At 38.1% G+C, this 24,244-nt stretch overlaps 1 protein-coding gene across 1 annotated transcript in view; it reads right to left on the bottom strand.

Annotated features, from left to right (window-relative positions):
• Positions 1 to 24,244, bottom strand: part of NUDT9 (nudix hydrolase 9) — a 32,309-nt gene that overhangs the window by 3,700 nt on the left and 4,365 nt on the right. The window contains exons 2-7 of the mRNA XM_019668084.1: positions 18,313 to 18,552; positions 15,524 to 15,619; positions 13,220 to 13,306; positions 4,690 to 4,801; positions 2,902 to 3,048; positions 1,599 to 1,683 (exon numbers count right to left, since the gene is read on the bottom strand). Coding sequence (XP_019523629.1) covers positions 1,599 to 1,683; positions 2,902 to 3,048; positions 4,690 to 4,801; positions 13,220 to 13,306; positions 15,524 to 15,619; positions 18,313 to 18,552 — 767 coding nt within the window. The remainder of the gene's footprint in view (positions 1 to 1,598; positions 1,684 to 2,901; positions 3,049 to 4,689; positions 4,802 to 13,219; positions 13,307 to 15,523; positions 15,620 to 18,312; positions 18,553 to 24,244) is intronic.

Here is a 24,244-nt window from a genome sequence, read left to right as displayed (position 1 = left end):
AACTGTATGGTCAGCAAGACTTCCGCGTTTAACCTTTTCAAATTCCTACCTCACCTGAGAGCCAGTCAGGAACTGGCACAATGGCCACATGTCCTAATAAGGAACCTGGAAACCTCAGGGTATATAACCCCAAATCCCACCTGAGTGGGGGCTCAGCCTCTGGATGTGAATCCGCTGAGCCAGTGCCGGCATTAGTAAAAGTTGCTTCCCACGCCTTGGTGTCCTGTCTCTTTGTCTGGGTTCCCGCAACAATACTTCAGTTAGGGCAGTAATGGAAGTGGTGCTAGCAGTCTCCCCAAGTTCAACAAGCAAAGCACAGAAAGTGAAAGTGACAGATCTTTTAATTCCAGCCAACCTTATAAGTGAAAAAATGGAGTCCAAGAGAACAAGTGATTTGCACAAGGGCACACAACTCAGAAAAGAGCCAGAAGTAGGACATTCAGGTCTCTGATATGGTGCTCTCACTTCATTATGCTACTGATGAAAACAAAATATACAAAATGTCATCTAATTTACTAATAAAATATGTTTTAGGAGAAGCCATTCAATGTATAAATTAAAGATCCTAATAAATTTTTAAGATAGCAGATTTCCCCCTTTCTTTTTATAAAATTTTATTTCCCAAAGAAAGAATTTTTAAATCCATAGACCACAAAAAGCGATCCTTTAAAATTTTTCAATATCTGGAATTTTTTTGGTGTTGTCTTGTGTTTTGATAATACACGCTTGCTGTAAAATTATTTCAAACAGTAAGACAGATTTAAATCCAATTTCTTTCTGGCCACACTTCCTACGCAGATTTCCAGTTGCTTTTGTTTTTGTCTTACACAAATGGACTTCATAGTATACAATCTGTGACAAAGTTAAAGCACATCATTTTAGTCCATAAATTCAATCTTAATTTTATATGCTACCAAGAGATTAAAATAAATTAGTTACTGGTAATACTTTTTTTTTTTTTTAAGATTTTTTTTATTGGGGAATTGGATGAGGGGAACAGTGCTGGGGAATTGGGGGAAGGGGGACAGACAAGTTGCTGTCGTTTTGTTCTTCAGTCTAGTTGTGGAGGATGTTGCTTCACTGGCCCAAGTTGGCACCATCATTGCGCTCTTCCCAGGCAAGGCAGATCGGTCGCCGGCTTCTAGACGGCCGCTCACTGCGGCTGCTGGCCGCTCATGCTGGCTGCTGGGTATACACGGTAGCCCATAGCAACCCACTGCCACAGGGGCTGCAGCCTAAGCCATCGCCAGCAACTCACGGCAGCCCAGCTCCAGGTTGAGCTGTTGTTCAGCATCTTAGCTGTGGAGGGCAGTGTCACTGGCCCTCATATGTGGGATCCCAACCGGGGCCCTCCGGCGTCCCAAACCAGTTCTTAACCATCGCGCCACTCGGCTGGCCCTGGTAATACTTTTAAGGCTTTCTTCCATGTATTCTTTTAATAACAATAATTTTGGTTTCATATAATATAATTCTATAATCGGTAACTGATTGGCTTAAAAAGCTAAAACAGTCCAGATCTAACTGTGCCTTGGTAGACTGTTTGACTTAAATTGATCCCCTAACTAGTCAGTTTACTAATTAAACATAAGTAAAATTACCTGTTTCATCATGGTAGTTCACAGCTTCTGTCTCCATCCAAGCATTATCAGTGTTTCGAGGATCATCAACATATCCCTTATATATCTGTTTTTAAAAGGAAGCAGACTCTAATTTCATAATCTGGTAACAGTCATATCTGGCCATATGATTTTTTAAAAGTCTGTATAATTTAGGTATTCTTCTGTTTTATTAATTTATGTGATTATCATTTCAGACATGCAAAGATTCTTCTAGTTAAACAAAGGATATCTATAAATATAGTAAAGACTAATATTTAAGCTATCAATACATGAAAAGATCTGGATCTAGCCATCTAACACAAACATGACCCAAAAAACTGGACAACATACATAATTAAGAAATCTGAATTCTAGAAAGAAAACGAAGCAATCCAAACAAAAGCCAACAAAAATAAAAGAAAATCTGTCCTTTTCCTTATTTATTAGTGCACATATACCTTCTAAGGTGATCTTTAAAATCTTTACAAAGTGTATTTGAACAAAACAGACATGGTTATCAACAGGAAACACTCTGAATAACATAATTTCAACGTAAATGTCCTTTCAAAAGAGCTGATTTCATGCAAAATTGTAAAAAGGATGGGTGAGCTCAGTGTCACATTAGTTCACACCTACCCTAAAGAAAAACTAAGAGGAAACAATGTATTATAATAAATGATGTAATAATCAACCTAAAGTTGGGCTATAAAACTTTACGTATCTGTAGGGTGTCAGATGGTGACATGCCTTGTTAGGGAGACCACTTCATAGATGGGGTAGAGGCTTGATCATTGCACTGTACACCTGAAGCTGATGTTGTATAATATTGTATGTCAAGTATAATTGAATATATATTGGGTCGTCGGAAAAGTCATGATGCATTTTTGTAATGAAAAACATAGGAAAATACATCATGACTTTTCCGACAACCCAATATATAGTCACAGGATGTGGAGTATAGTGTGGGGAGTGGAGTCAATGGAATTGTAATTGATAGGTATGATATGGGGTGGGGGGAGTGGGGCGGTGGACTGGGGGAGGGGGTTGTCACTTTGAGGGGTAAAAAGTATAACTATTGCACTGTGTTGTACACCTCAAACTAATTAAAAAATTAAAAATAACTTTACATAAAAATCTTACAGTGAAGATCTACTGCAATTTAAGTTGTTTTTATGAATATCTACTACAAACATATAAATATTTCACTTTACTCAGAGAATGATCTACCAGATATCCAGGTGAATTTTAAGTTACTTTTACTAATTCACAAGACTAAATCATCCTAGGAACTACCATTTCTTACCACTAGATGTTCCTGGCTGAAGAGTTTGTGCAACTGTTCCTCTAATTTTTTCTTTTCAGCATTGGATTTCTGTAAGGAGTTGAGAGCTTCCTCACCAAATTCTCTTTTCAGTGTAGCACTAATCTTCTCTCCTGGATCCACCATCCCCTAAGAGTCACATTTTTGTTAAAATAATAATAAGCTTTAATTCATTCAACGAATATTTACTGAGTGATGCAGTAGACCTTTATTGTTCAATCTGCCCACAATCATGATTCCCATTCTTCTGTCATACAGTCTTCTCTAAACCATTTGTTTCTAGTAGAAGCAGCCTATCAGGGTATCTTATATATTTGACCTCAGAAATGGCAAACTGAGCCAATCAGTATGCTCTCCTAGTAACGCACAAAAGGAAGCTAAGGAAGGAAGTCTTGGAGGTAAGAAAGAATACAGCAAGTTGATACTTTTCCCCTTTTTCATTCCATTCCAGCCACACTGACCTCCTCGGTGCTCTTGGGACGTGCTACACATAGTCCCACCTTAGGACCTTTGCACCTATTACTTCTGTCCAAGACGCTTTTCCCCAGATAGCCACATCATTCACTCATTTATCTCCTTCAGATCTTGACTCAAATGTTACCTTCTCAGGGAAACCTCTAACTACCCTATCTAAAACTGCAAACTCTCAAGCATTTCCTAGTCCCCTTCCTTGCTTTAGTTTTTTTAATACTTACAACCTTCTGGCGTACAATAATACATCTTATATTATCTGTCTCACCCACTGGAATGTGAGCACCAAGAGGACAGGGATGTTTGTTTATGTAGCTGTTGATAATGTCTAAAATTATTAGCTGACAAAACAAGGCAGATACTCAGAATATGCTGATTAGGTGAATGACTCTGAAAATTATATCAGTGACAACAGTCCCCTGACTGATCAGAAATTTCAAATGACAATGAAAATATAAAATCCTATGATGTAATCATTACATCATACATTCAGCATGAGTGAAGTTTAACTATTTCGCTGGTAATAATTAGCCTGGGCTTTTATCACAGTCAACTGATACTCCTTTCCATTCCATTTTTATCCCACAAAGAAAAAAATTCATTCTTGCAGATAGCAGTATGTGTATAAACAGTCATCTTCTGAACAAACTATCTCCATTTCACAATATATTAAATATGCCACATACGTACACATTTTTCAAAGCCACTTCAAATACACCACTAACATGAACTCAACAAAAGTACACTCTTCCAGATATTACAGAAATTTTAAAAACTACAAGGAACAGTAAGTAATAAAAGTTATCTATTTTATTATGTCTAAACTTATCAGAAAACAAAAAAATGCTAAAAATTTTACCCGGGCCTTGGAGTAGGTATTGAGTTCTGAGCTGGAACCCAACAATAATGAGTACTTACTTTATACCAGCTGCTCTGTATGCTATCTCTAGCAATCCTATGACACATATATGATTATCTGTATTGTAAAAATGAGGATCAGAACTCCACGTCACTCAGCTCAAAATGGAAAGGTCAGGACAATAAGCCTAAGTCTAACTTCACAAAGTCCGTGTTCTTTCCCAAAGGTTTTAGATTTAGGCTCTGATTCTAAAAGTCTTGTTGTATTATCCTATACTTGGTATTGACAATGACACTTCTTTGAAGTGATAAATTACAAAAGAATTACTAATTGAAGTGGGGAGGAATGGAGGAGAAAAGATCCACACACAAGCATCTTGCAGTAAATAAAGCAACTAAAAAGAACTTAAAACATTAATTTGATTTCATTGTAATGCTCACCCCTGGGATTGCCCATTCTCCACAGTCTTTCCTTTTGATTGCAACCAACTGTAAGACGTTTTTCCCAGAAACGGGGTGAGTGATTTTATTTCCACTTCTATCTCTTTTCCACCTGTAAATAGTGATATAAGAGCATAACTGATTTAGAACAAAGACCAAGGTTCTATCTCAAGCTTGAGACAAAGTTATAAAGAGTACATATAAATTTAACTCAAATCAGCTTTTACCAAAAAAAAAAAAATATTTTGTATTAGAAATATTCTACATTTAAGCACTATTACAAACCAGGCCTTTCTATAAGACATTGTATTCTTCATAATGACAATTCAGGATATAAACAGTTTTTACAGTTTTAAAGTGCTATCAAAAAAAGAAGTTTAAAAGCAGAACAGAATTTAAAACAAGGGTCATAAAAGTTAAAAAAAAAAAAAAGTCCAAGGATCCTTTTTAAGAATTACAGTAGTGCAAAAGATCTGGTAATATTTGCTTTTAACAGTTCACTGTGTTATCAGAAAAGCAGGTTATATGATACAGGTTCAACTTGTCTCAAAAGTAGTACTTCTCAATATTTATGCCCTTTTTTTTTGTTTTAAAGATTTTTATTGGGGAATTGGGGGGAAGGGGAACAGATAAGTTGCTGTTGTTTTGTTCTTCAGTCTAGTTGTGGAGAACGTCGCTTCACTGGCCCAAGTTGGCACCATCATTGTGCTCTTCCCGGGCAAGGCAGATCAGTCGCCGGCTTCTGGACAGCTGCTCACGCTGGCTGCTGGCTACACACGGCAGCCCATGGCAACCCACTGCCACAGGGGCTGCAGCCTACGCTACGCTGTCGCCAGCGACTCACGGCAGCCCAGCTCCAGGTTGAGCTGTTGTTCAGCATCTTAGCTGTAGAGGGCAGTGTCACTGACCCTCATATGGGGGATCCGAACCGGAGCCCTCTGGCGTCCCAAGCCAGCTCTTAACCAATGCGGCACTCAGCCGGCCCTGCCCTTTTTTGATTAAAAAAGAAATCTCACTCTATCCTTTAATTTTATTATTTTGAATTCAATTGCATATGGTTTTTTTAAAAAAGTATCAAAGCAATGATAATTTCAGAATGCACTTTTTCTAATCACAGCTTTCTTCCCAGAGATGCTGATAAATCTCCTCTTCCCAACCCCAACCTTATTTACCTCCCCCCACCCAACTTCAAGAATTGTTCTAATACTCTCTTAGGCAAAGATAAAGATTTTGAACTTCCAATATAAACCAAAAAAGAAAGCCTATTGTCAGTTTAGTGGTTACCAGAGGGTAAGAGGGGAGGGGAGGTGATAGATGAAGGTAAAAGGGATCAAATATACGGTGATGGAAAGAGAACTGACTGGGTGGTGAACACACAATGTGATATATAGATGATTAGATGATGTATTACAGAATTGTACACCTGAAACCTATGTAACTTTACTAACCATTGTCACCCCAATAAAGTTTAATTAAAAAAAAAGAAAGAAAAAGAAACAGCAGTCTAATCACTGCTCTGCAGGAGTCTCAATGAAATAAAGTTTAGATATGAGTTGCCAAATTTCTCTACATAGTGGCCAACTACCATGCCTAATTCATAATTCCTCCCTGGAAGAGCTCATAGTCTAGCAATGGAGCTAGACATGTAAGTGAATAAATTATAAAGCAGAGTGACAGTTTGATAAGTACAGTAACTAGAAACAAAAGAATACTTGGTACAGGAAGACAACATCTGTTTTTAAGGATGCCAGACAGAGGAATAACGTGAGCAAGAAACAAAGTTGTAAAATAAAATGATGTGTTCAACACACAGAGTTCTCAGCCTATTGTTCTTTAAAAAATTGTTTTTAATATCTTCAACTGGGTAAAAAAATAAAATAAAAAATGTAATTTAATTTAAAAACTAAAATGATGTGTTCAAGAAACTGAATGCACATGTGGCGTCTGGCAACGTGAGCATCAGTGAGGGAAAGATGGGGGATAAGGCTTGGGAAGTAGGCAAACAATTCAACAAATTCATCTGCTTAGAGAACCAGGGAATGTATTAAGCAGGGTAAAGCCATAAGCAATTTGTATTTTAGAAAGGTCGCTCCCTTTGACAGAAGTGTGGAGGTTGTTTTGGAGGGAAGCAAGGCTGGAGGCAAGAAGACCAGCTGGAAGGCTGTGGCCATGATCCAGATACAAGACAATGAGGACAGGGTGGAAGGCAGACATAGTGAGAATGGAGAGGTGACAGATTTTACTCCCATTTTTTGAAGGTAATTTATATAGCACTTATTATCTAGCTGATACTGTAGTGTGTACTTTAATGTATTTAACCTTTTAAGCCTCAAAACAACCCTATAGTTGTATTATTGTCTGCATTTTACAGATGTGGAAAATGAGGCACAGAGAAGTAGATAACTTGCCCAAGATTGCAGAGCAAATAAATTGTGTAAAACAAGACTTTGACCCAGGCAATCTGGTTCCAGGGTCTGCGCTCTTAATCACTATACTAATTTACTTAAGACAAAAGAACAGAATGTTTATACTAATTAGATAAGAGGGATAAGAAGGCAAATGATGGCTCTGATCACTCACAAACATTTTCTGGCACCTACTACACATGACATGCAAGGAGCTGGGGAAACAAAGACTAATACAGAGTCCCTGCTGTTCAGCCTGCTAGCAAGTCACGGCAGAAACACAGGAAAGCAAAGCAGAACAGAGATGCTGCTGGACAAGAAGGCAAGACCAGGCAGAGGTGAGCAGCTTGCGTATCACGTTCGCCTTCTCAGATTTTATCTTTCAGCCAAGCGGGTCTTTTCATTATCCCTTAGAACTCAAATAGGTATTCCCACAAGCCTTTTGCTCAGGCCTCCTCCTGTCCCCCACCCAAGCTTCTAGTTCAGCTCCAATATCCCTCCTTTATAACTACTTTCCTGGGTGCTCCAATTTACCATCACCATGCCCCACATCCAATCTTCTCATTTTCTAAAGCATCCTGTATCACCCATGTTGCTTTGACATGTTTTCTTATTTCATATGTTCCATCTTGAAAATGAAGCCATAGCTCTACAATGACAGGGAGCTGAAACTTAGAATTGTCATGCTTTTTTGTATCCTCCAAAGCACCTACTCAATTCTGAGAATAAATAGATGCTCAATAAATATCTGGTGAATTACCTTTGTTTAGATAATGCCTAACCTACTCACATAACACAAAACTACAGCTTTACATTTATATCACATCACTATAATTTTACATTAAGTCCCTTTAACATATAGATATCGTGTGTATGCATATGTATATATACATATGTGTATGCTGAGGGCCGAGAAACCCATCCAGAGCTGTAAAGGAGAGGCTAGTGCAAGGCACACTTTCTGGCTACGTCCTTAGCAAGGCTGGCGCAGCAACTCAGCATACAGAGGAAGTTTCAATACACTGGGTCCAGAACATCCTGAGTTCTGATACATTGGTTGCAAACATCCTGCAGCTGAGTCACAAAACATTCGCTGCCCAAGGTCGTTTCCTCCACTTTCCTTCCCCGCTTAAGCAAGACTGTCAATAAACCAGGGCTGCTAGACTGGGCCACTGCCCTCCCATCAGGAGACAGTTGTCCACCTTGCCCCATCTTTCAAGTACTTCTTTGTCTGTCTTTCTTAATCCTCAGTTGTCCCTCCTTGGCCCGTTCGACTGACTGCACTGGACGCGGCAAGTGACTCCCAAACAGGGACCTGAGTACGGGGGAACTCTGAATCTGCAGACAAGAGGACCGTTCCACAGGAAAGCATCGGCCGACGTACAGAACTTGTGGGGTAGGTGGAACGAAATAAAATCTAGTTTTACATGGGGAATTCAGGATCTCAAGACCACACTTTGTATTTACAAGTGCTACAATCTCTATTGAAGGCTCGAGGGTGTAAAGTACACAGCAGAAATGCTTTATTAATTAAGATAATAAAAATTAACTCAACTACTTCTCAGGATCACATGATTAAATAAATGAATAAATAAATAAATCTATTTAACTAAGGCTAATTTCTTAGTTTTACTAAGTTCTATTAAATAATAAAAGTTATTAACCATTTTAATAGATATTTCAGCAAAGTAAAATACTTAAATATCAATTATTAGATGGGTCTGAATTTATCTATTTCTGGCTTCTTGTCACATGAGCATTAAGGGATAGATTAAGATCTATTAATATATATTACATTACAAAAGCCTATGCTTTTCAAGGTTATAAAAAATATTCCTCAACTTACCAAAAAAGTACTAATTATTTGCTTTTGGTTATTAATAAAAATTTAAGGTTATAGAGGTTATAAATTCTAATTAATATAAAATAATATATATTTTCAAAAAAAGATATGAGGTATGAAAATACATTTTTGAAGGAACTAAAAAAAAGTAATTTTATCTTAAAGTAAAAAAGTCCGGTTGTACCAAAACATAAAAAGATAGTAAAAGCTAAACTTAAAAACATATAATAAATTATAAAAGCCTTGGGGGAAATAAACTTTATTTGCCTTGGTTTACTATACCTACAAATAATGGGTTTAATAAAAACAATAAAATATGTTAAAAATTTAACAATATTACATCAATTTTGATAGATTTGTTCATAATAAAAAATAGGCAAAGACAGCTCTACGTCCTGCCCAGCAGGAAGCAGATACAGAAGAAAAGACCTCCTGTCCCTCAACTTCCCACAGAGGTTTCATGGGGATCACGTCTCTCTAGGGAAAATCCACCTATGAAGAACCCCAGCCTCAACCCCTGGTCTCATACTGGTCTAAAAATACATCTTGTTGGACGGGACCCATAAAACTTATAAGCTGGGGGCGAGGTTTTACTTATGTATCCACAGAATCTGGACCCACTAGGGCAGCCTAAAGAAAACCACCCAACAAACAGAGAAGATTCTCCAGATTTGCACTCTATCCAACTGTGTCCATCCCAAAGATAAAGGAAGTACCATTCTTCTTACAGTACAACCTCCATTTGTTGTAGTTCCTGCTAATATTACTGAGCCTTGGTATGAAAAAACTGCCTTGCAGGTGCTCAAGGAACTACATGGCTTGCTATTACGGCCAAAGAGTCTTGTAGGTCTCCTGATAGCAGGAGTAACAGCTTTCTTAGCAATTGTAGCCTCATTATCCGCAGCCTCAGTAGCTCTTAGTACCTTGATACAGACTGCACAATTTGCTGAAAATTTGGCACGCAATACTTCTTTGGCTTTACATAATCAAAAAGATATAGATCAGAAACTGTTTAACAGTGTCCAAATATTAGAACAGGTTGTTTTAGGATTAGGAGATCAGATTCAGTTGATAAAAGAACAACAAAAGTTGCGTTGCCATGGGGATACAAGGCTGTCTGTGTTACCCCCGCCCACTTTAACAGTTCATCTCCAGATTGGGATTGGAACAAAACAAGGGCAGTGCTATTAGGAGCATGGCAATGGTCCAATGCCTCTCTAGACCTGGCCACCTTACACCAGCATATCCTAGACATACAAAATGCTCCTGGACCAGATATACAGCCAGCCACACTGGCCCGACAGTTGCTAGATAAGCTTGAAGACATAAATCTGTTGGGAGTCGGCTGCGCCTCCGTGTCTGACATGGCCACGCACACTGCTATTGTGACAAATTCTGAAGCTCTGACTGAGAAACAGATACTGCTTTATATCTTGGAAAATTTAAATTCCCCTTTGGATGCCCCCAGTAGGACAAAGATCTGACACCCCTTCTAATACTGATTGTTTTGTTTATCTTAACCAAATAAGTGAGTTTTAGACATATTGCGATAATTCTGTCTTGCTGCTAGTTTCTTAGTAATAGACAAAATATGCACCTTGTGGGCCGGCCGAATGGCGCGTTGGTTAAGAGCTGGCTTGGGATGCCAGAGGGCCTGGGTTCGGATCCCACATATGAGGGCCAGTGACAATGCCCTCTACAGCTAAGATGCTGAACAACAGCTCAACCTGGAGCTGGGCTGCCGAGTGTCGCGTGTAGGCTGCAGCCCCTGCTGCAGTGGGCTGCCATGGGCTACCGTGTGTAGCCAGCAGCCAGCATGAGCGGCCAGCAGCCGCAGTGAGCGGCCATCCAGAAGCCGGCGACTGATCTGCCTCGCCCAGGAAGAGCGCAATGATGGTGCCAACTTGGGCCAACGAAGCAACATCCTCCACAACTAGACTGAAGAACAAAAGGACGCAACTTGTCTGTTCCCCTTCCCCCAATTCCCCAGCGCTGTTCCCATCCCCCAATTCCCCAATAAAATCTTTAAAAAAAAAAAATGCACCTTGTAATTCTTAAGATCCTGTTTGGCCGGTAGTGTTTGAAATAATTGCTAGATAGCCATAGTAAACATCCTTTGGGCGCCAGGGCAGAGGCTCAACTCTAGCCATATAGCCATTATAGGTAGAGACTGAAACATAGTTAGGATAAGTTAGTCATTAGTATAGAACAGATAAGGTTGTACCCTGCAACAGAAACATTGCAAGGAAGTAAAACTCATAGAAAAACAACTTCTAAGTGAGAAAAACAACTTCTTAGAAAAATAGACCCTGGGAAAGAATATCGAAACTATGTATATCGAAACTATGTAAAACACAACTTCCTAATGGGTATAAATTTAACTTGGAAAAACAACTCTGGAAAAAAACAGCTCAATGATGTAATGGTCAACTGTCCAGTATAAAAAGGGACATGCTGTAACAATAAAGAGAGACACTTCTTCAACACGCTCCTGTATCTCTGCTCCTTCTTCTTTCGTCTTTCTCGCCGACTCCGTCTCCACCTGAGGGAACCCCTGGACCTCACGGGAGCTGGCCTCCCGCATAAATCCATTCAATATTCTGAAATACACCTTTTAGCATCTAATAGGATTATTAACAGGCGTTCTACTTCTAACATGTCTTTTTCTTGCAGTCTGCCGAAGACTCCATGGGGAGCTCGTCCAAGTAGCCATGGACGTGCATCAGCTGCGCTTATAAAAAAGAAAAGGGGGTCATGTCGGGGGCCGAGTAACCCATCCAGAGCTGTAAAGGAGAAGCTAGTGCAAGGCACACTTTCTGGCTGTGTCCTTCGCAAGGCTGGCACAGCATCTCAGCATATGGAGGAGGTTTCCGGCACCCAGAGATGGTTTCTATACACTGGGTCCAGAATATCCTGAGTTCTGATACATTGGTTGCGAACATCCTGCAGCTGACGCAGGGAACGTTTGCTGTCCAAAGCCATTTCCTTCCCTTTCCTTCCCCGCATAAGCAAAGGCTATATCAATAAACCATGGCTGCTAGACTGGGCCACTGCCCTCCCATCAGGAGACAGTCGTCCACCTAGCCCCCACTTTCAAGTACTTCTTTGTCTGTCTTAATCCTCCGTCGTCCCCGCTCCAGCCCATTTGACTGGCTGCGCTGGACGTGGCATGTGTGTATATAAATACATGTATGTACACAAACACACATATACGTGTTATATACAAACATACATACATATGTGCATTTACCTGTATGTGTGTACAAGGTGTGATCAAATAATACAGTGAATATTTAAAAAAAATTTTTTTAAATTTATTGCAGTAAAAGACACATGGCCATTAATCCCCTTCAAAATACTCCCCCTCACTTCAAACACACTTATCCCATCATTCTTGCCACCTTTCTAAAGCAGTTCTGGAAGTCCTCTTTCGTGAGTGTCTTTAGTTGTGCTGTCATGGCTGCCTCAATGTCCTGAATCGATTCAAAACGTTTACCTTTCATGGTCATTTTGATTCTGGGGAAAAGCCAGAAGTCACCCAGTGCCAGATCTGGTGAATAAGATAGATGAAAATACACCATAATGTTTTTATTTGACAAAAACTGCCATATACCAGAAGCTATGTGTGACACAGAGCCTTTCCGTTGCAATCACAAAGTACGGTGAATGCTGCTTCCAAATGCCATCCAACAGAAAGGCAGGGCTCTTCAATACAGGAAGCGGCACATCGAACCTTAGTAACAGTGTGTGACAAATTTCAACTTGTTCGGCGTAGTCAAGTCTGGCGTGAGCTACAGTAGAAAGGTGTGTTTTAAAATGTGCCGTAAATCATCCCCCATCATGACTATGCTCCTTGTCACACATCACTTCTGGTATGGCAATTTCTGTCAAATAAAAACATTATGGTGTGTCCTCATCCACCTTATTCACTGGATCTGGCACTGTGCAGACTTCTGGCTCTTCCCCAAAGTCAAAATGATTCAGGATATCAAGGCAGCCACAACAGCACAACTAAAGACACTCACGAAAGAGGACTTCCAGAGCTGCTTCAGAAAGTGGCAAAAACGGTGGGATAAGTATGTTTGAAGCAAGCAAGGGGGAGTATTTTGAGAGGGATTATGGCAATGTGTCTTTCACTGTAATAAATTTTTTTTTATTTAAACATTTACCGTAGTGTTTGATATCACCTTGTACATACATGTGTATGTAAACACATGGTTGCAGTCTGTATTTTTCCAATCATTTAGCTCTTTACTACTGAAATGTTCTTTTTAGTTCTTACCTGGTTATGATGGGATCTGCAGCATGATTTGGGCCCCACCGCCCCAAAAGCCCTCGGCCAGCCAGTCCTGTCCGACCTGCAGGATTTCTGGGGAAAATAAACAAAATTAATTGAATGGGTTCATCTCTTTTAACCCAACTTGATATGGCCCAATAAAAAGTGGTAAGAACAATAAGAGAAAAATTTTATCTCCACACAAATCCAGTAGCACTATCACATATCTAGCACTGAAAGCACGTATTTTCTTTCACTGTTATTTAACTTTTCTTATGTGCATGTCTTAAGCTTTGGGCTTGATCCAGGAGGAGTACCTCATTTCCAATGTTCTACAACATAAGAATTTGTTTCAGTTTTCACCTACACTCCTAAATTCAAACTAGAATCTTATTGGACTCCTAAATCCTGGAGGATAAAAATGCTGTGTACCTGTAATCATCTATCTCTACAACAGTGACGATTTATTCAGGACACCCACACTTCACTTTCTCATCATCCTCTTTTTCTACTCCACTGTCCTATCACCATTCCCATTAAAATACTTTTTTTACATTTTAAAGTCCATTTTTCCTCAGTGGCTTCTTAATTTTTATTATCAGTAACATATATTATTTAGTATTTCAGGACTTCATGTATTCAAATTTTAAAGAAAAAGTTTTATAAAAATGTCAACTTACTATTTAACTTAATGCCCTAACCCAATATTATATTAAAAAGTCTGTCAGATAAACATAGCAACACTCATGCCTGAGTAATTTTCTTCCAATCAATATTCTTAAATGTTCAACTTGCATCATTATGTACCAGTAAAATGCCCTCATCTGCAGTCTAACCTATTTAATATTATATTTTTTGTCTTTCCAGTTTGTGAAAATAACTTGTCAAAATTTCTCTTTCTGCTCTTTTTATTCTGTTCTTCCCAGTGATTGTTATTAAAGTTAAATGAATTTTTATGTTGTTTTGTACTAGACTCAGAAATATTTCTGCAAGACTTGCAGATAAAGACAGAAAGGCAAGATAAGACATCTGACCACGTGACAAAAATTCTACTTCTCAAATTTACAGGAGGAGGGGCAGAGTGGCCAGTAAATATGTTTTCTTTTTCTTCCATGTAACCATATACCCCTGAACACAAACGATCAAAGTCAATATTAAGAGAGAGAACGTCAGGTTTAGAGATGACCAAGCCTATAACTTGCAAACTGGAAGTTTTAGAGAAGACATATAAACTATCCTGTAGCCTGAGAAGCAGGGAAAGTTGTTTGTAGAGAAAGAGAAATAAGGGCAACATAGGTAGGTATAAAGAAAAGCAGACATGAGGCAGAGAGACAATCCTGGTGGATTTCCAATTTCACCCTTTCCTAAAGTAAGCTGAATTTCTGCTTTGGACTCCTTGAGTTTCTGTAGTCCTAAAGTAAAGCTCACATTTTGCTTAGGCAAGCTAAAGTTGGTTTCTATTAGTCCAAGAGTCTGGACTAAAATAACATATTATCTTGCCCTTACTGCCTATCCTTTTATATGTATACATACCTTTTAATATATATTTACCCAGAAAAGATCCTAAGGACTAAGTCAAATGCAAGGATAGTTTGATTTTAAAAGATTCAATAACATAGAAAGGAGAGTAAGTTACCATTAAAGAAAGGGTTTAGCAAAACTAAAGGATGAGGTTGCAGTGAGAGGAGCATTTTCAATTTCCTTGTCCTAGAGCAACTAAGAATATAAATTGCAACATTTTTACAAGGTGACAACCATGATTACAAATCTGTGATTCTTCCTTTGTTTTATTTGGGTCATGCTAATTTTTACATTTCTTCCAAACTTTTATAATGTCTACTTAAGAAAAATGGAAACTTTTGGAGTTATGTAGAAAAATTATTTTTTAAAGTACAGAAAGATTCTTGATGTTAAATTATTGGGCTATTTTTATTTTTACTCTAATGCACTGGAGAAATTCTTACTTTAAGGCATTATCCTATTTAATAAATAACTACTAAACATACAACTTGCAATCCTTTCTCTGTTAACTTAACGCAATTAATTACTTCTACTTTCAAGGCTGAGTTATAAAAAGACACATTCAAATCCTGCCTCTGCCACTTACTTATGTAAATTGCTTACATTCTCTCTCCTTATCTGTAAATAGAACTAGGAAAATTCACCCAGTTACTGTGATGATTTCATTAGATCGCATATATAAATTCTTTTATACAATATCTGGCATATATAAGCACTCAATAAATGTTAATTATATTTTCTACCTTTTGAAAACCCATTATTGTAAGATGTTCCATTCCCAGTACCTACCTAGGTCTTCCATTTTCAATCTCATACAAGCCATTCCGGCTCTTTCTCTCAACTTGTCCATCTTTTTCATTAAACTTGGGAGAAAAGTTACGTTCACTGTAATGAGAATACCAATGCAAAATAAGAAATAATGGTCCAAATGCCACCAACAGCTTAACCAAAACACCTTACAAGAATGTGTACCGTAACTCCTCTGGGAAGGACTAATGGCAGAACAAGTGGACTTCCTCACACATACTACAAAAAAAGTATTACTATTAGCAAAAAGGAACGGTCTGTGGGCAAAATATGGCAATTATTGGTTCCTATGCAGTTCAAAAATAATATTCCTTCTGATATCTTGATATTTCTATTGTCACAAATTTTAATTTCTTCAAATTTACACTGATTAATATTTTTATCAAAGTAAACCCACAAAATAGTGCATTCACCACACAAACTTCATAATAAATATAATGTAGATTAAAATAGATATAATATGCTGGATCTTATAATGTCCTAGATCTTAATCGGGGTAGTATTTACAGAGCTATATAAAGATAAAATTTTACTGAGCTACATCTGCACACTAAATAAATGTGCACTTTGGGCTGGCCGAGTGCCATGTTGGTTAAGAGCTGGCTTGGGACACCAGCTCTGAGCAGCAGGGCCCCAGTTCGGATCCCACATGGGGGCCAGTGACACTGCCCTCTACAGCTAAGATGGTGAACAACAGCTCAACCTGGAGCTGGGCTGCCGTGAGTCGCTGGCGATGGCGTAGGCTGCAGCCCCTGCTATAGTGGGCTTCCATAAGCTACCATGTGTGGCTGGCAGCCAGCGTGAGCGGCTGGTACCCGATGTAAGCTGCCAAGAGCCACTGTCAGAGGCCGTCCAGAGGCCGGCGACCGATCTGCCTCACCCAGGAAGAGCACAATGATGGTGCCAACATGGGCCAGTCCTCCACAACTAGACTGAAGAACAAAAGGACAGCAACTTGTCTGTTCCCCTTCCCCCAATTCCCCAGTGCTGTTTCCCTCCCCCAATTCCCCAATAAAATCTTTTTAAAAAATAATAAAATAAAAAATAATAAATGTGCACTTACTGTATTTATATCATACCTCAACAAAAATATTTTAAAACCAGATAAACTACTTTCCTCACCATTATTAAATCACTGACATAACTGCGCTGTCAGTGACTAAAGAGTTATATAGCACTGGACAGTTCATGGACAATTCTGACACAAGTTTCAATTTTTTTCTTGCTTTAATTCCAGTAAGTGAGCATTGAAATATTTGTGCTCTTTTTGGAGAATTGTTTCCAATTTGAATGCTCCACATACTCTTTCAAGACTTCTAACCAATCTTCCATCTAACACACAAATAAAAATAATTAAGTGGTAAAAACCATGAAATTGTAAAACCAGAATTACAATGCTCTTGGGACTCTAGAAATTCACTGTTAAAATTTAAAAAGCATGAACCTAATTATAATTAAAGCATTAATATTAGTAATAAAACTTGAGTTAGGTGGGGCTATAAATTCAACTTTTAAAAAATGGAACGAAAACTAAGAAAATGTATTCTATCTTCCTCTATTTACACTATACAGCACTCCTGTAAATGTCATTAATTTTAATTGTGCCTAATGTATATGCATAATGTATGTATAAATGTACATCCTCTAATAGAAGGAAATGGAATTTACTTAAAGCTAATAATTTCTCCACAGGTTAGCTTCATGATTAATTGATAATCCAAGTACTATCACAAAGTTACAAAAGCATCTTTGGATAAAATAAGGAAACTGTGGGTCAAGTGACAGCAATAAGTCCACGGTAAAATTTAGCAACCTAAAGAACTAATAGTGGATCAATCCAACCATCAAAATTTTTACTTAACTAACTAAATAATGGCTTAAGACGACCCTTATTTACAATAAATTAACCTATTAAATTAAACTTATAAAACTGTCCTAAACTAAGCAGTTTGCCACAGTAGTTAAGAACACAAATTCTGGAGTCAGACAGAGCTCAAGTCCAAGCTATACCATCTAACAGCTTTGTGACCATATGCCAAGGGCAAACTTTCTGCGCTTCCATTTTTTGTGTGTGTTTTGCTTTTTTATAAAGTAGAAATAACAATTCTGTTTGCCTTCCAGAATAGTTATAATAAAATAATGCTTTTAAAACATTTAGTACAGTGCCTAGCTCATAGTTAGTACATTAAAAAAACTCTATGATTGTATTTTATTTATTAAAAGGAGTATAAATATAAAATGCAAATCGATGTAGCATTTCAATGAATTTCATCAAAGCATTTTTTTTGCCTGAGTTTTTTGTTTCCCACTTTTTCTGTCTCTCCTTTATCTATTCCTTTACTATTTTTTCACACTGGTCTAATTTTATCATCATCCTGTTTTTGGTAATCTGGAAAAAAATTTCTGAAAAATATTTTCACTGCTTCAAATACAAGCTATGTATGTAAATAACCACAAAAGATGTTCTATTGCTAACTCGGACAGAACAAATGAAAACAAATACCACCAGCTGTCATCTCATAAAACAAAAAACTCCATAGCAAAATAGATTTACCAATTTGGAATGGTCATCATAAAACCCCCCCCAAAATAAACAAACATTGACTGTCTAGCTTTGGCAAGAATTTAAGCAAATAGGGAAAATGAGTTTTAACACAGTCAAGCACTAGATAAAAAAATGATTTTTCAGCTATCAAAATGAAAATTTGTAACTACAACCATTACCTTCTCTAAAAGTCTTACACCCAGTTAATTCCAGCTGATTTGCTCACCTGATCTGAGGATCTGCCCATCTCGGTCCAGCCAAGACAGAGAATGCAGTGTATTCCACAGGATTATAGTCTTGCCACTCAATAAGCCAGTTTACTTTCTCATTAGGAACCGAGATGCGTTGAACTTTTGAACCTGGGTAAGGAGATGTCCGAGCCTTTTTGTGGGAGTTGTCTTTGGCACCAGTACAACCAGACATGATATTGGAGTTAAGATGAAACCCACAGGATGAAAATGAGTTTCTGGGAGGAAAAAAAAAAAAAAGGAAAAATATTTTACATAAATACAAAAAAAAATAATTTTAAAGAACATAATTCAAAGACCCCCCGAAACATACTTTTCAATTTCAAAGACTTAAAAATCAGAAAATCCAAATTTGATGCATATTAGTATAAAGGTCCAACATCTCTTAAAGATTATTTTCAAATATGAAAATTTAGAAAATATTGCTAAATCTTATTAATTTGAACCTACACTGATTTACTTCAGTTGAGAAAAAGGGATAGAAGTTTACTTTTATTACCACAAAAGTTGGGGAAGGGTAGTTTGTAATGGAAATTCAACAATAAAAACAAATGTAAAAGAAGACTGTTTAAGTCTACATGAAGGAATACATTTTAAAGAACAGTCTACAGTCTAATACACATGAGTAAACTGTATGGCAAAAGTAGCACAAAGGAAGAATAGCTGGAAGGTAGAAATATACTGTTATAAGGTTCTTACACTGTATATAAAGTAATGTAACATTACTTAAAGTCAGGAGGTAATATACAAATTGTAAACTTTAGAGTAAAATTTAAAATTAAGAGGCATAAAGCTGAAGTAATTGGATAACATATACAAAAAAAAAATTGAACCTTAACCCTTATCTCACAGCATACACAAAAAATTTTCATGTCTCACTGCCTAAAAACTTAAACAGCTTCTTATTATTATTATTATTATTATTATTTTAAGATTTTATTGGGGAAGGGGAACAGTGCTGGGAAATTGAGGAAGGGGAACAGCCAAGTTGTTGCCCTTCAGTCTTAGTTGTGGAGGGCGCAGCTAGCTCAGCTCCAAATCCAGTCGCCATCCGGCAGTCCAGCGGCAGCTTACACCCTGGTCGACTCTAGGTGCCATGTTCAATCCTAGTTGTGGGGGGCACAGCCCACCATCCCATGCAGGAGTCAAACCGGAAACCTTGTTGCTAAGGGCACACGCTCTAACCACTGTGCCATCCAGCCTCCCGTTGGCAGCACAGGGCAGCTCAGGGCAGCTCAGGTTCGGGAATCGAACCGGTGACCCTGCTGCTCAAAGCTTGTGATCTTAACCAACTGAGCCACTTGGCCAGCCCCTCTTCTCATTATTTTTAAAATAAAGATTAAATTTCCTAATAACCTTAAATTAGGACATCTAAAGTGGAAAAGGGAATTCTGAGAACATGGCAAACTGATGACAGCTCCTTTCCCCCTCTCTCACAATAGCAATTTTCCCTTCTTGAGACAACTAGTTGATGGGACAAACACCAACTTGATGGGGTGGTGAAATAATTCGACATCATGTGCCTCCTGATATTATACATTGAGAAATACACAATGACCATTTCTGACGTATTCCTTACAAGAATATCTGACCAGAGAACAGACATGAGGAACTATAGATCAGACCCAGGTTAAAGGGCATCTCACAGAATAAAGGTCTGTACTCTTTAAATTGTAATGTCATGAATGATAAAGTCAAAAGAATTCTTATGAAAAATGGACACTCAAAGAGACATGAAAACTAAGTGCAATTAATGATCCTAGATTGATTCCTGAACCACAAAAGAAAAAAAAAGGAAGGACAAGTGGTGAAATTTGAATGAAGTTGTATAATTTTAAAAGATGATCCAGAAAACTTACTTATTTAATACCAACAAAGAAAAGCTTAGGACCAGATAGATGGTTTCACTGGTAAATTCAAATAAACATTTAAAGAAGAATTAACACCAATCCTCCTCAAACTCTTCCCAAATATTGAACATGAGAGAATTCTTTCTATGAGGCCAGCATTATTACCCTGATACCAAAGCTAGACAATGACACCACCAGAAAATTACAGACCAATATCCCTGATGAATATCAATGCAAAACCCTCAACAAAACAGTAGCAAACAGAATCCAACAGCACATTAAAAGAATTATACACCATGACTAAATGGGATTTATCCTGGAATGAAAGGATGGTCTAACATACAAAAATCAACCAATGCAATACACCACTTAAACAGAATGGAGAACAAAAAACACATGATCATCTCAAGTGATGGAAAAAAAATAAATCTTTGTGAAAATTCAACACCCTTTCATGATAAACACATTCAACAAACTAGGAAAAGAAGGAAACTACCTCAAGATAATAAAGGCCATATATGAAAAGCACACAGCTTTCTGGTTTGATGGTGAAAGAATGAAAGCTTTTCCTCTAAGATCAGGAACAAGGGACCCCAAATAGCCAAAACAACCTTGTAAAAGAAAAACAAAGTTGGAGATCTCATATTTTTTAATTTAAAACTTAACTACAAAGCTATAGTAATCGTAACTGTAGTACAAGTACAAAGACAGATGTAGAGATCAATAGGATACAACAGAAAACCCAGGCATAAACCCTCACATATATGGTCAAATGATTTTACACTAGGGTGCCAAGATCAACAAGGAAAGAGTCTTTTCAAAATGGCGCTAGGAAAATTAGATATCTACATGCAAATGGTTGAAGATGAACCCTGACTTTACAGCATATGCAAACATTAACTCAAAATGGATCGAAGATCCAAACATAAAACCATAAAAACTCTTAGAAGAAAGCATACAGGGGAAATTTCATGACACTGAATTTGGCAATGATTTCTTGGATATGCCCAAAAGCTCAGGCTACAAAATAAAAACAGGTAGATTGAACAACAAAATTAAAAACTCCTGGGCCGGCCCAGTGGCTTAGTTGATTAAGAACTGGCTTAAGAGCACGAGCTCTGAGCAACAGGGCCGCCAGTTCGATTCCCACATGGGCCAGTGATGCTGCGCCCAAGCTGAGCTGCCGCTGAGCTGCCAACAGGTGGCAGAATGGCTCAGCTGGTGAGAGCACGTGCTCCTAACAAGACAACCTGTTCAATGGTAGGCTATGCCCACCCACAACTAAGACTGAACTTGGCACCTTGAGCTGAGCTGCCAACCGGATGGCTCAGTGGATAGAGTGCATGCTCTTAACAACAAGGCTGCTGGTTTGACTCCCGCATGGGATGGTGGCTACCCCACCCACAGCTAAGATTCTAACACAGCACCTTGAGCTTAGAGGCTACATACAGCCAGATGACAACTGGCGCCCTCCACAACTAAGACTGAAGAATAACAACTTGGCTGGTCCCCCTCTCCAATTCCCCAACACTGTTCCCCTCCCCCAACCCCCCAATTAAAAAAACAAAAAACAAAACAAACTGTGCATAAAGGATACAATCAGCTGAGTGAAAAGGCAAACTATAGACTGTAATGTAGATGAAATTCAAAGGGTTAATATCTATAATACACAGCATTCTTCCAAATTGACACAAAAAAAGGCTGAACTGGAATAGAAAACTGGGCAAATTATATGACTAAACAGTTACAGAAAAGCAGATCCAACTGGCCAACAAACACTAAAAGATGATTACAATCATCAGCAATTAAAAGACATGAAAATTAAAGTAACATTAAGCTATTTTTACCAACTAAGCTGACAAACCTTTAAAAAGATACCACCACCTCCCACACATTGCTTGTAAAGATATAAATTACACATTTTCTAGAAAGCAATCCGACAGTAAAGACTAATATAACCTTCAATTCAGTAATTTTATTCTTGATAATCTACTCCAGAAAAATAAAAGTTATATGTATATATAGTTATAGTTATATGTATAACACGTTTATTTCATCAGTAAAGAGAATTCCCAAAAATATGTGGATGGTTTAACAAATGATGGAAGAGCCACACCAAGGAATGACTATAAAGCAGCTATTAAAAATAATGACATAAGTAACTTGTCAGTTTTTTCATAAGGCATTGTTGAAAACAAAAAGCAAGGCTGGCCGAGTGGCACGTTGGTTAAGAGTTGGCTTGGGACGTCAGCTCTAAGCAGCAGGACCTCGATTTGGATCCCACATTAGGGCCAGTGACACTGCACCCTCTACAGCTAAGATGGTGAACAACAGCTCGACCTGGAGCTGGGCTGCTGTGAGTCACCGGCGTTGGCATAGGCTGCAGTGGGTTGCCATGAGCTACCAATGAGTGGCTGGCAGCCAGTGTGAACTGCTGTGAGCGGCCGTCCAATGGCCGGCGAGTGACTGCCTCACCCAGGAAGAGCGCAATGATAATACCAACATAGGCCAAGGAAGAGACGTCCTCCACAACTAGACTGAAGAACAAAATGACAGCAACTTGTCTGTTCCCCTTCTGATTCCCCAACGCTGTTCCTCTCTCCCACTTCCCCAATAAACTTTTTTTTTTAATTTAAAAATAAGTAAATAAATAAAATAAAAGGCACATAGATCAATGGCACCAAATAGAGAGCCCAGAAATAAAACCACACATATATGGCCAAGTAATTTACACCAAAGAGCAAAGAATACACAATGGGGAAATGACAGTCTCTTCAATAAGTGGTGTGGGGAAACTGGATGGCAACACGCGAAAGAATGAAACTGGACCACTATCTTACACCATACATGTACAAAAATTAACACAAAATGCATTAAAGGCTCAAATGTAAGACATAAAACTGCTAGAAGAAAACAAGCAGTTAGCTCCCTGACATCTGTATTGGAGACGATGTTTTGGTTTTGACACCAAATGCAAAGGCAATAAAAGCAACCAGAAATAAGTGGGACTACATCAAACTAAAAGACTACTACTACATAGCAAAGGAAACCATAAACAAAATGAAAAGGGAACTACTGAATGGAAAGAAATATTCACAAATCGCATATATGGTAAGGGATTAATACCCAAAATATATAGAGAACTCACACAATCGATAGCAAAACAAAACAAAACAAAACACAGAAAGAAATTAAACAGTCTGATTAACAAATGGGTAGAGGTTCTAAATAGACATTTTTCCAAAGAAAACATACAGATGGACAGCATATACATGAAAGGAACTCAACATCACTAGTTATGAGGGAAATGGAAATGAAAACCACAATGAGGTATCACACCTGTTAGAATGGCTATTATCAAAAACACAAGAGGGCCAGCTGAGTGGCTCAGTTGGTTAACAGCTTGCTCAAGAGTGTGAGCTCTGAGCAACAGTAGTTCAATTCCCAGCCCAAGCTGAGCTGCCGCTGAGCTGCCAACAGGTGGCAGGATGGGTCAGCTAAAACACACACACACACACACACACACACACACACACAAGAAATAACAAGTGTTGGCAAGAATGTAGAGAAAAGGGAACCCTGTGCTCTATTGGTGGGAATATAAACTGGTACAACCACTATAAAAAACAATATAAAGATTCCTTATAAAACTAGAACTACCATATAATCCAGCAATTCCACTTCTAGGTATTTATCCAAAAAAAAACAAAAACACTAATTTGAAAAAAATATATGCAACCCCATATTCATTGCAGCATTATTTACAAGAACCAAGATATAAAAATAACCTAAATGTCCATCAACGAATAAACAGATAAAGAAAATGTGATGTGTGTGTGTGGGTGTGTGTGTGTGTGTAAAATGGAATATTACTCATCCATTAAAAAAATAAAACCTTGTAATTTGCAACAACATTGATGAACTTGAGGGCATTATGGTAAGTGAAATAAGTCAAACAGAGAAAGACAAATACCGTATTTGCCGGCGTATAAGACGATTTTTTGGCCCTGAAAAATATGCCTCCAAGTGGGGGGTCGTCTTATACGCCAGGTACACTTCA

Source organism: Hipposideros armiger, unplaced genomic scaffold (genome assembly GCF_001890085.2).
Source record: "Hipposideros armiger isolate ML-2016 unplaced genomic scaffold, ASM189008v1 scaffold_515, whole genome shotgun sequence".
Classification (NCBI taxonomy): Eukaryota; Metazoa; Chordata; class Mammalia; order Chiroptera; family Hipposideridae; genus Hipposideros; species Hipposideros armiger.
Note: the sequence above shows the minus strand (reverse complement) of the source record. Positions and strands in the feature narration are given on the sequence as shown.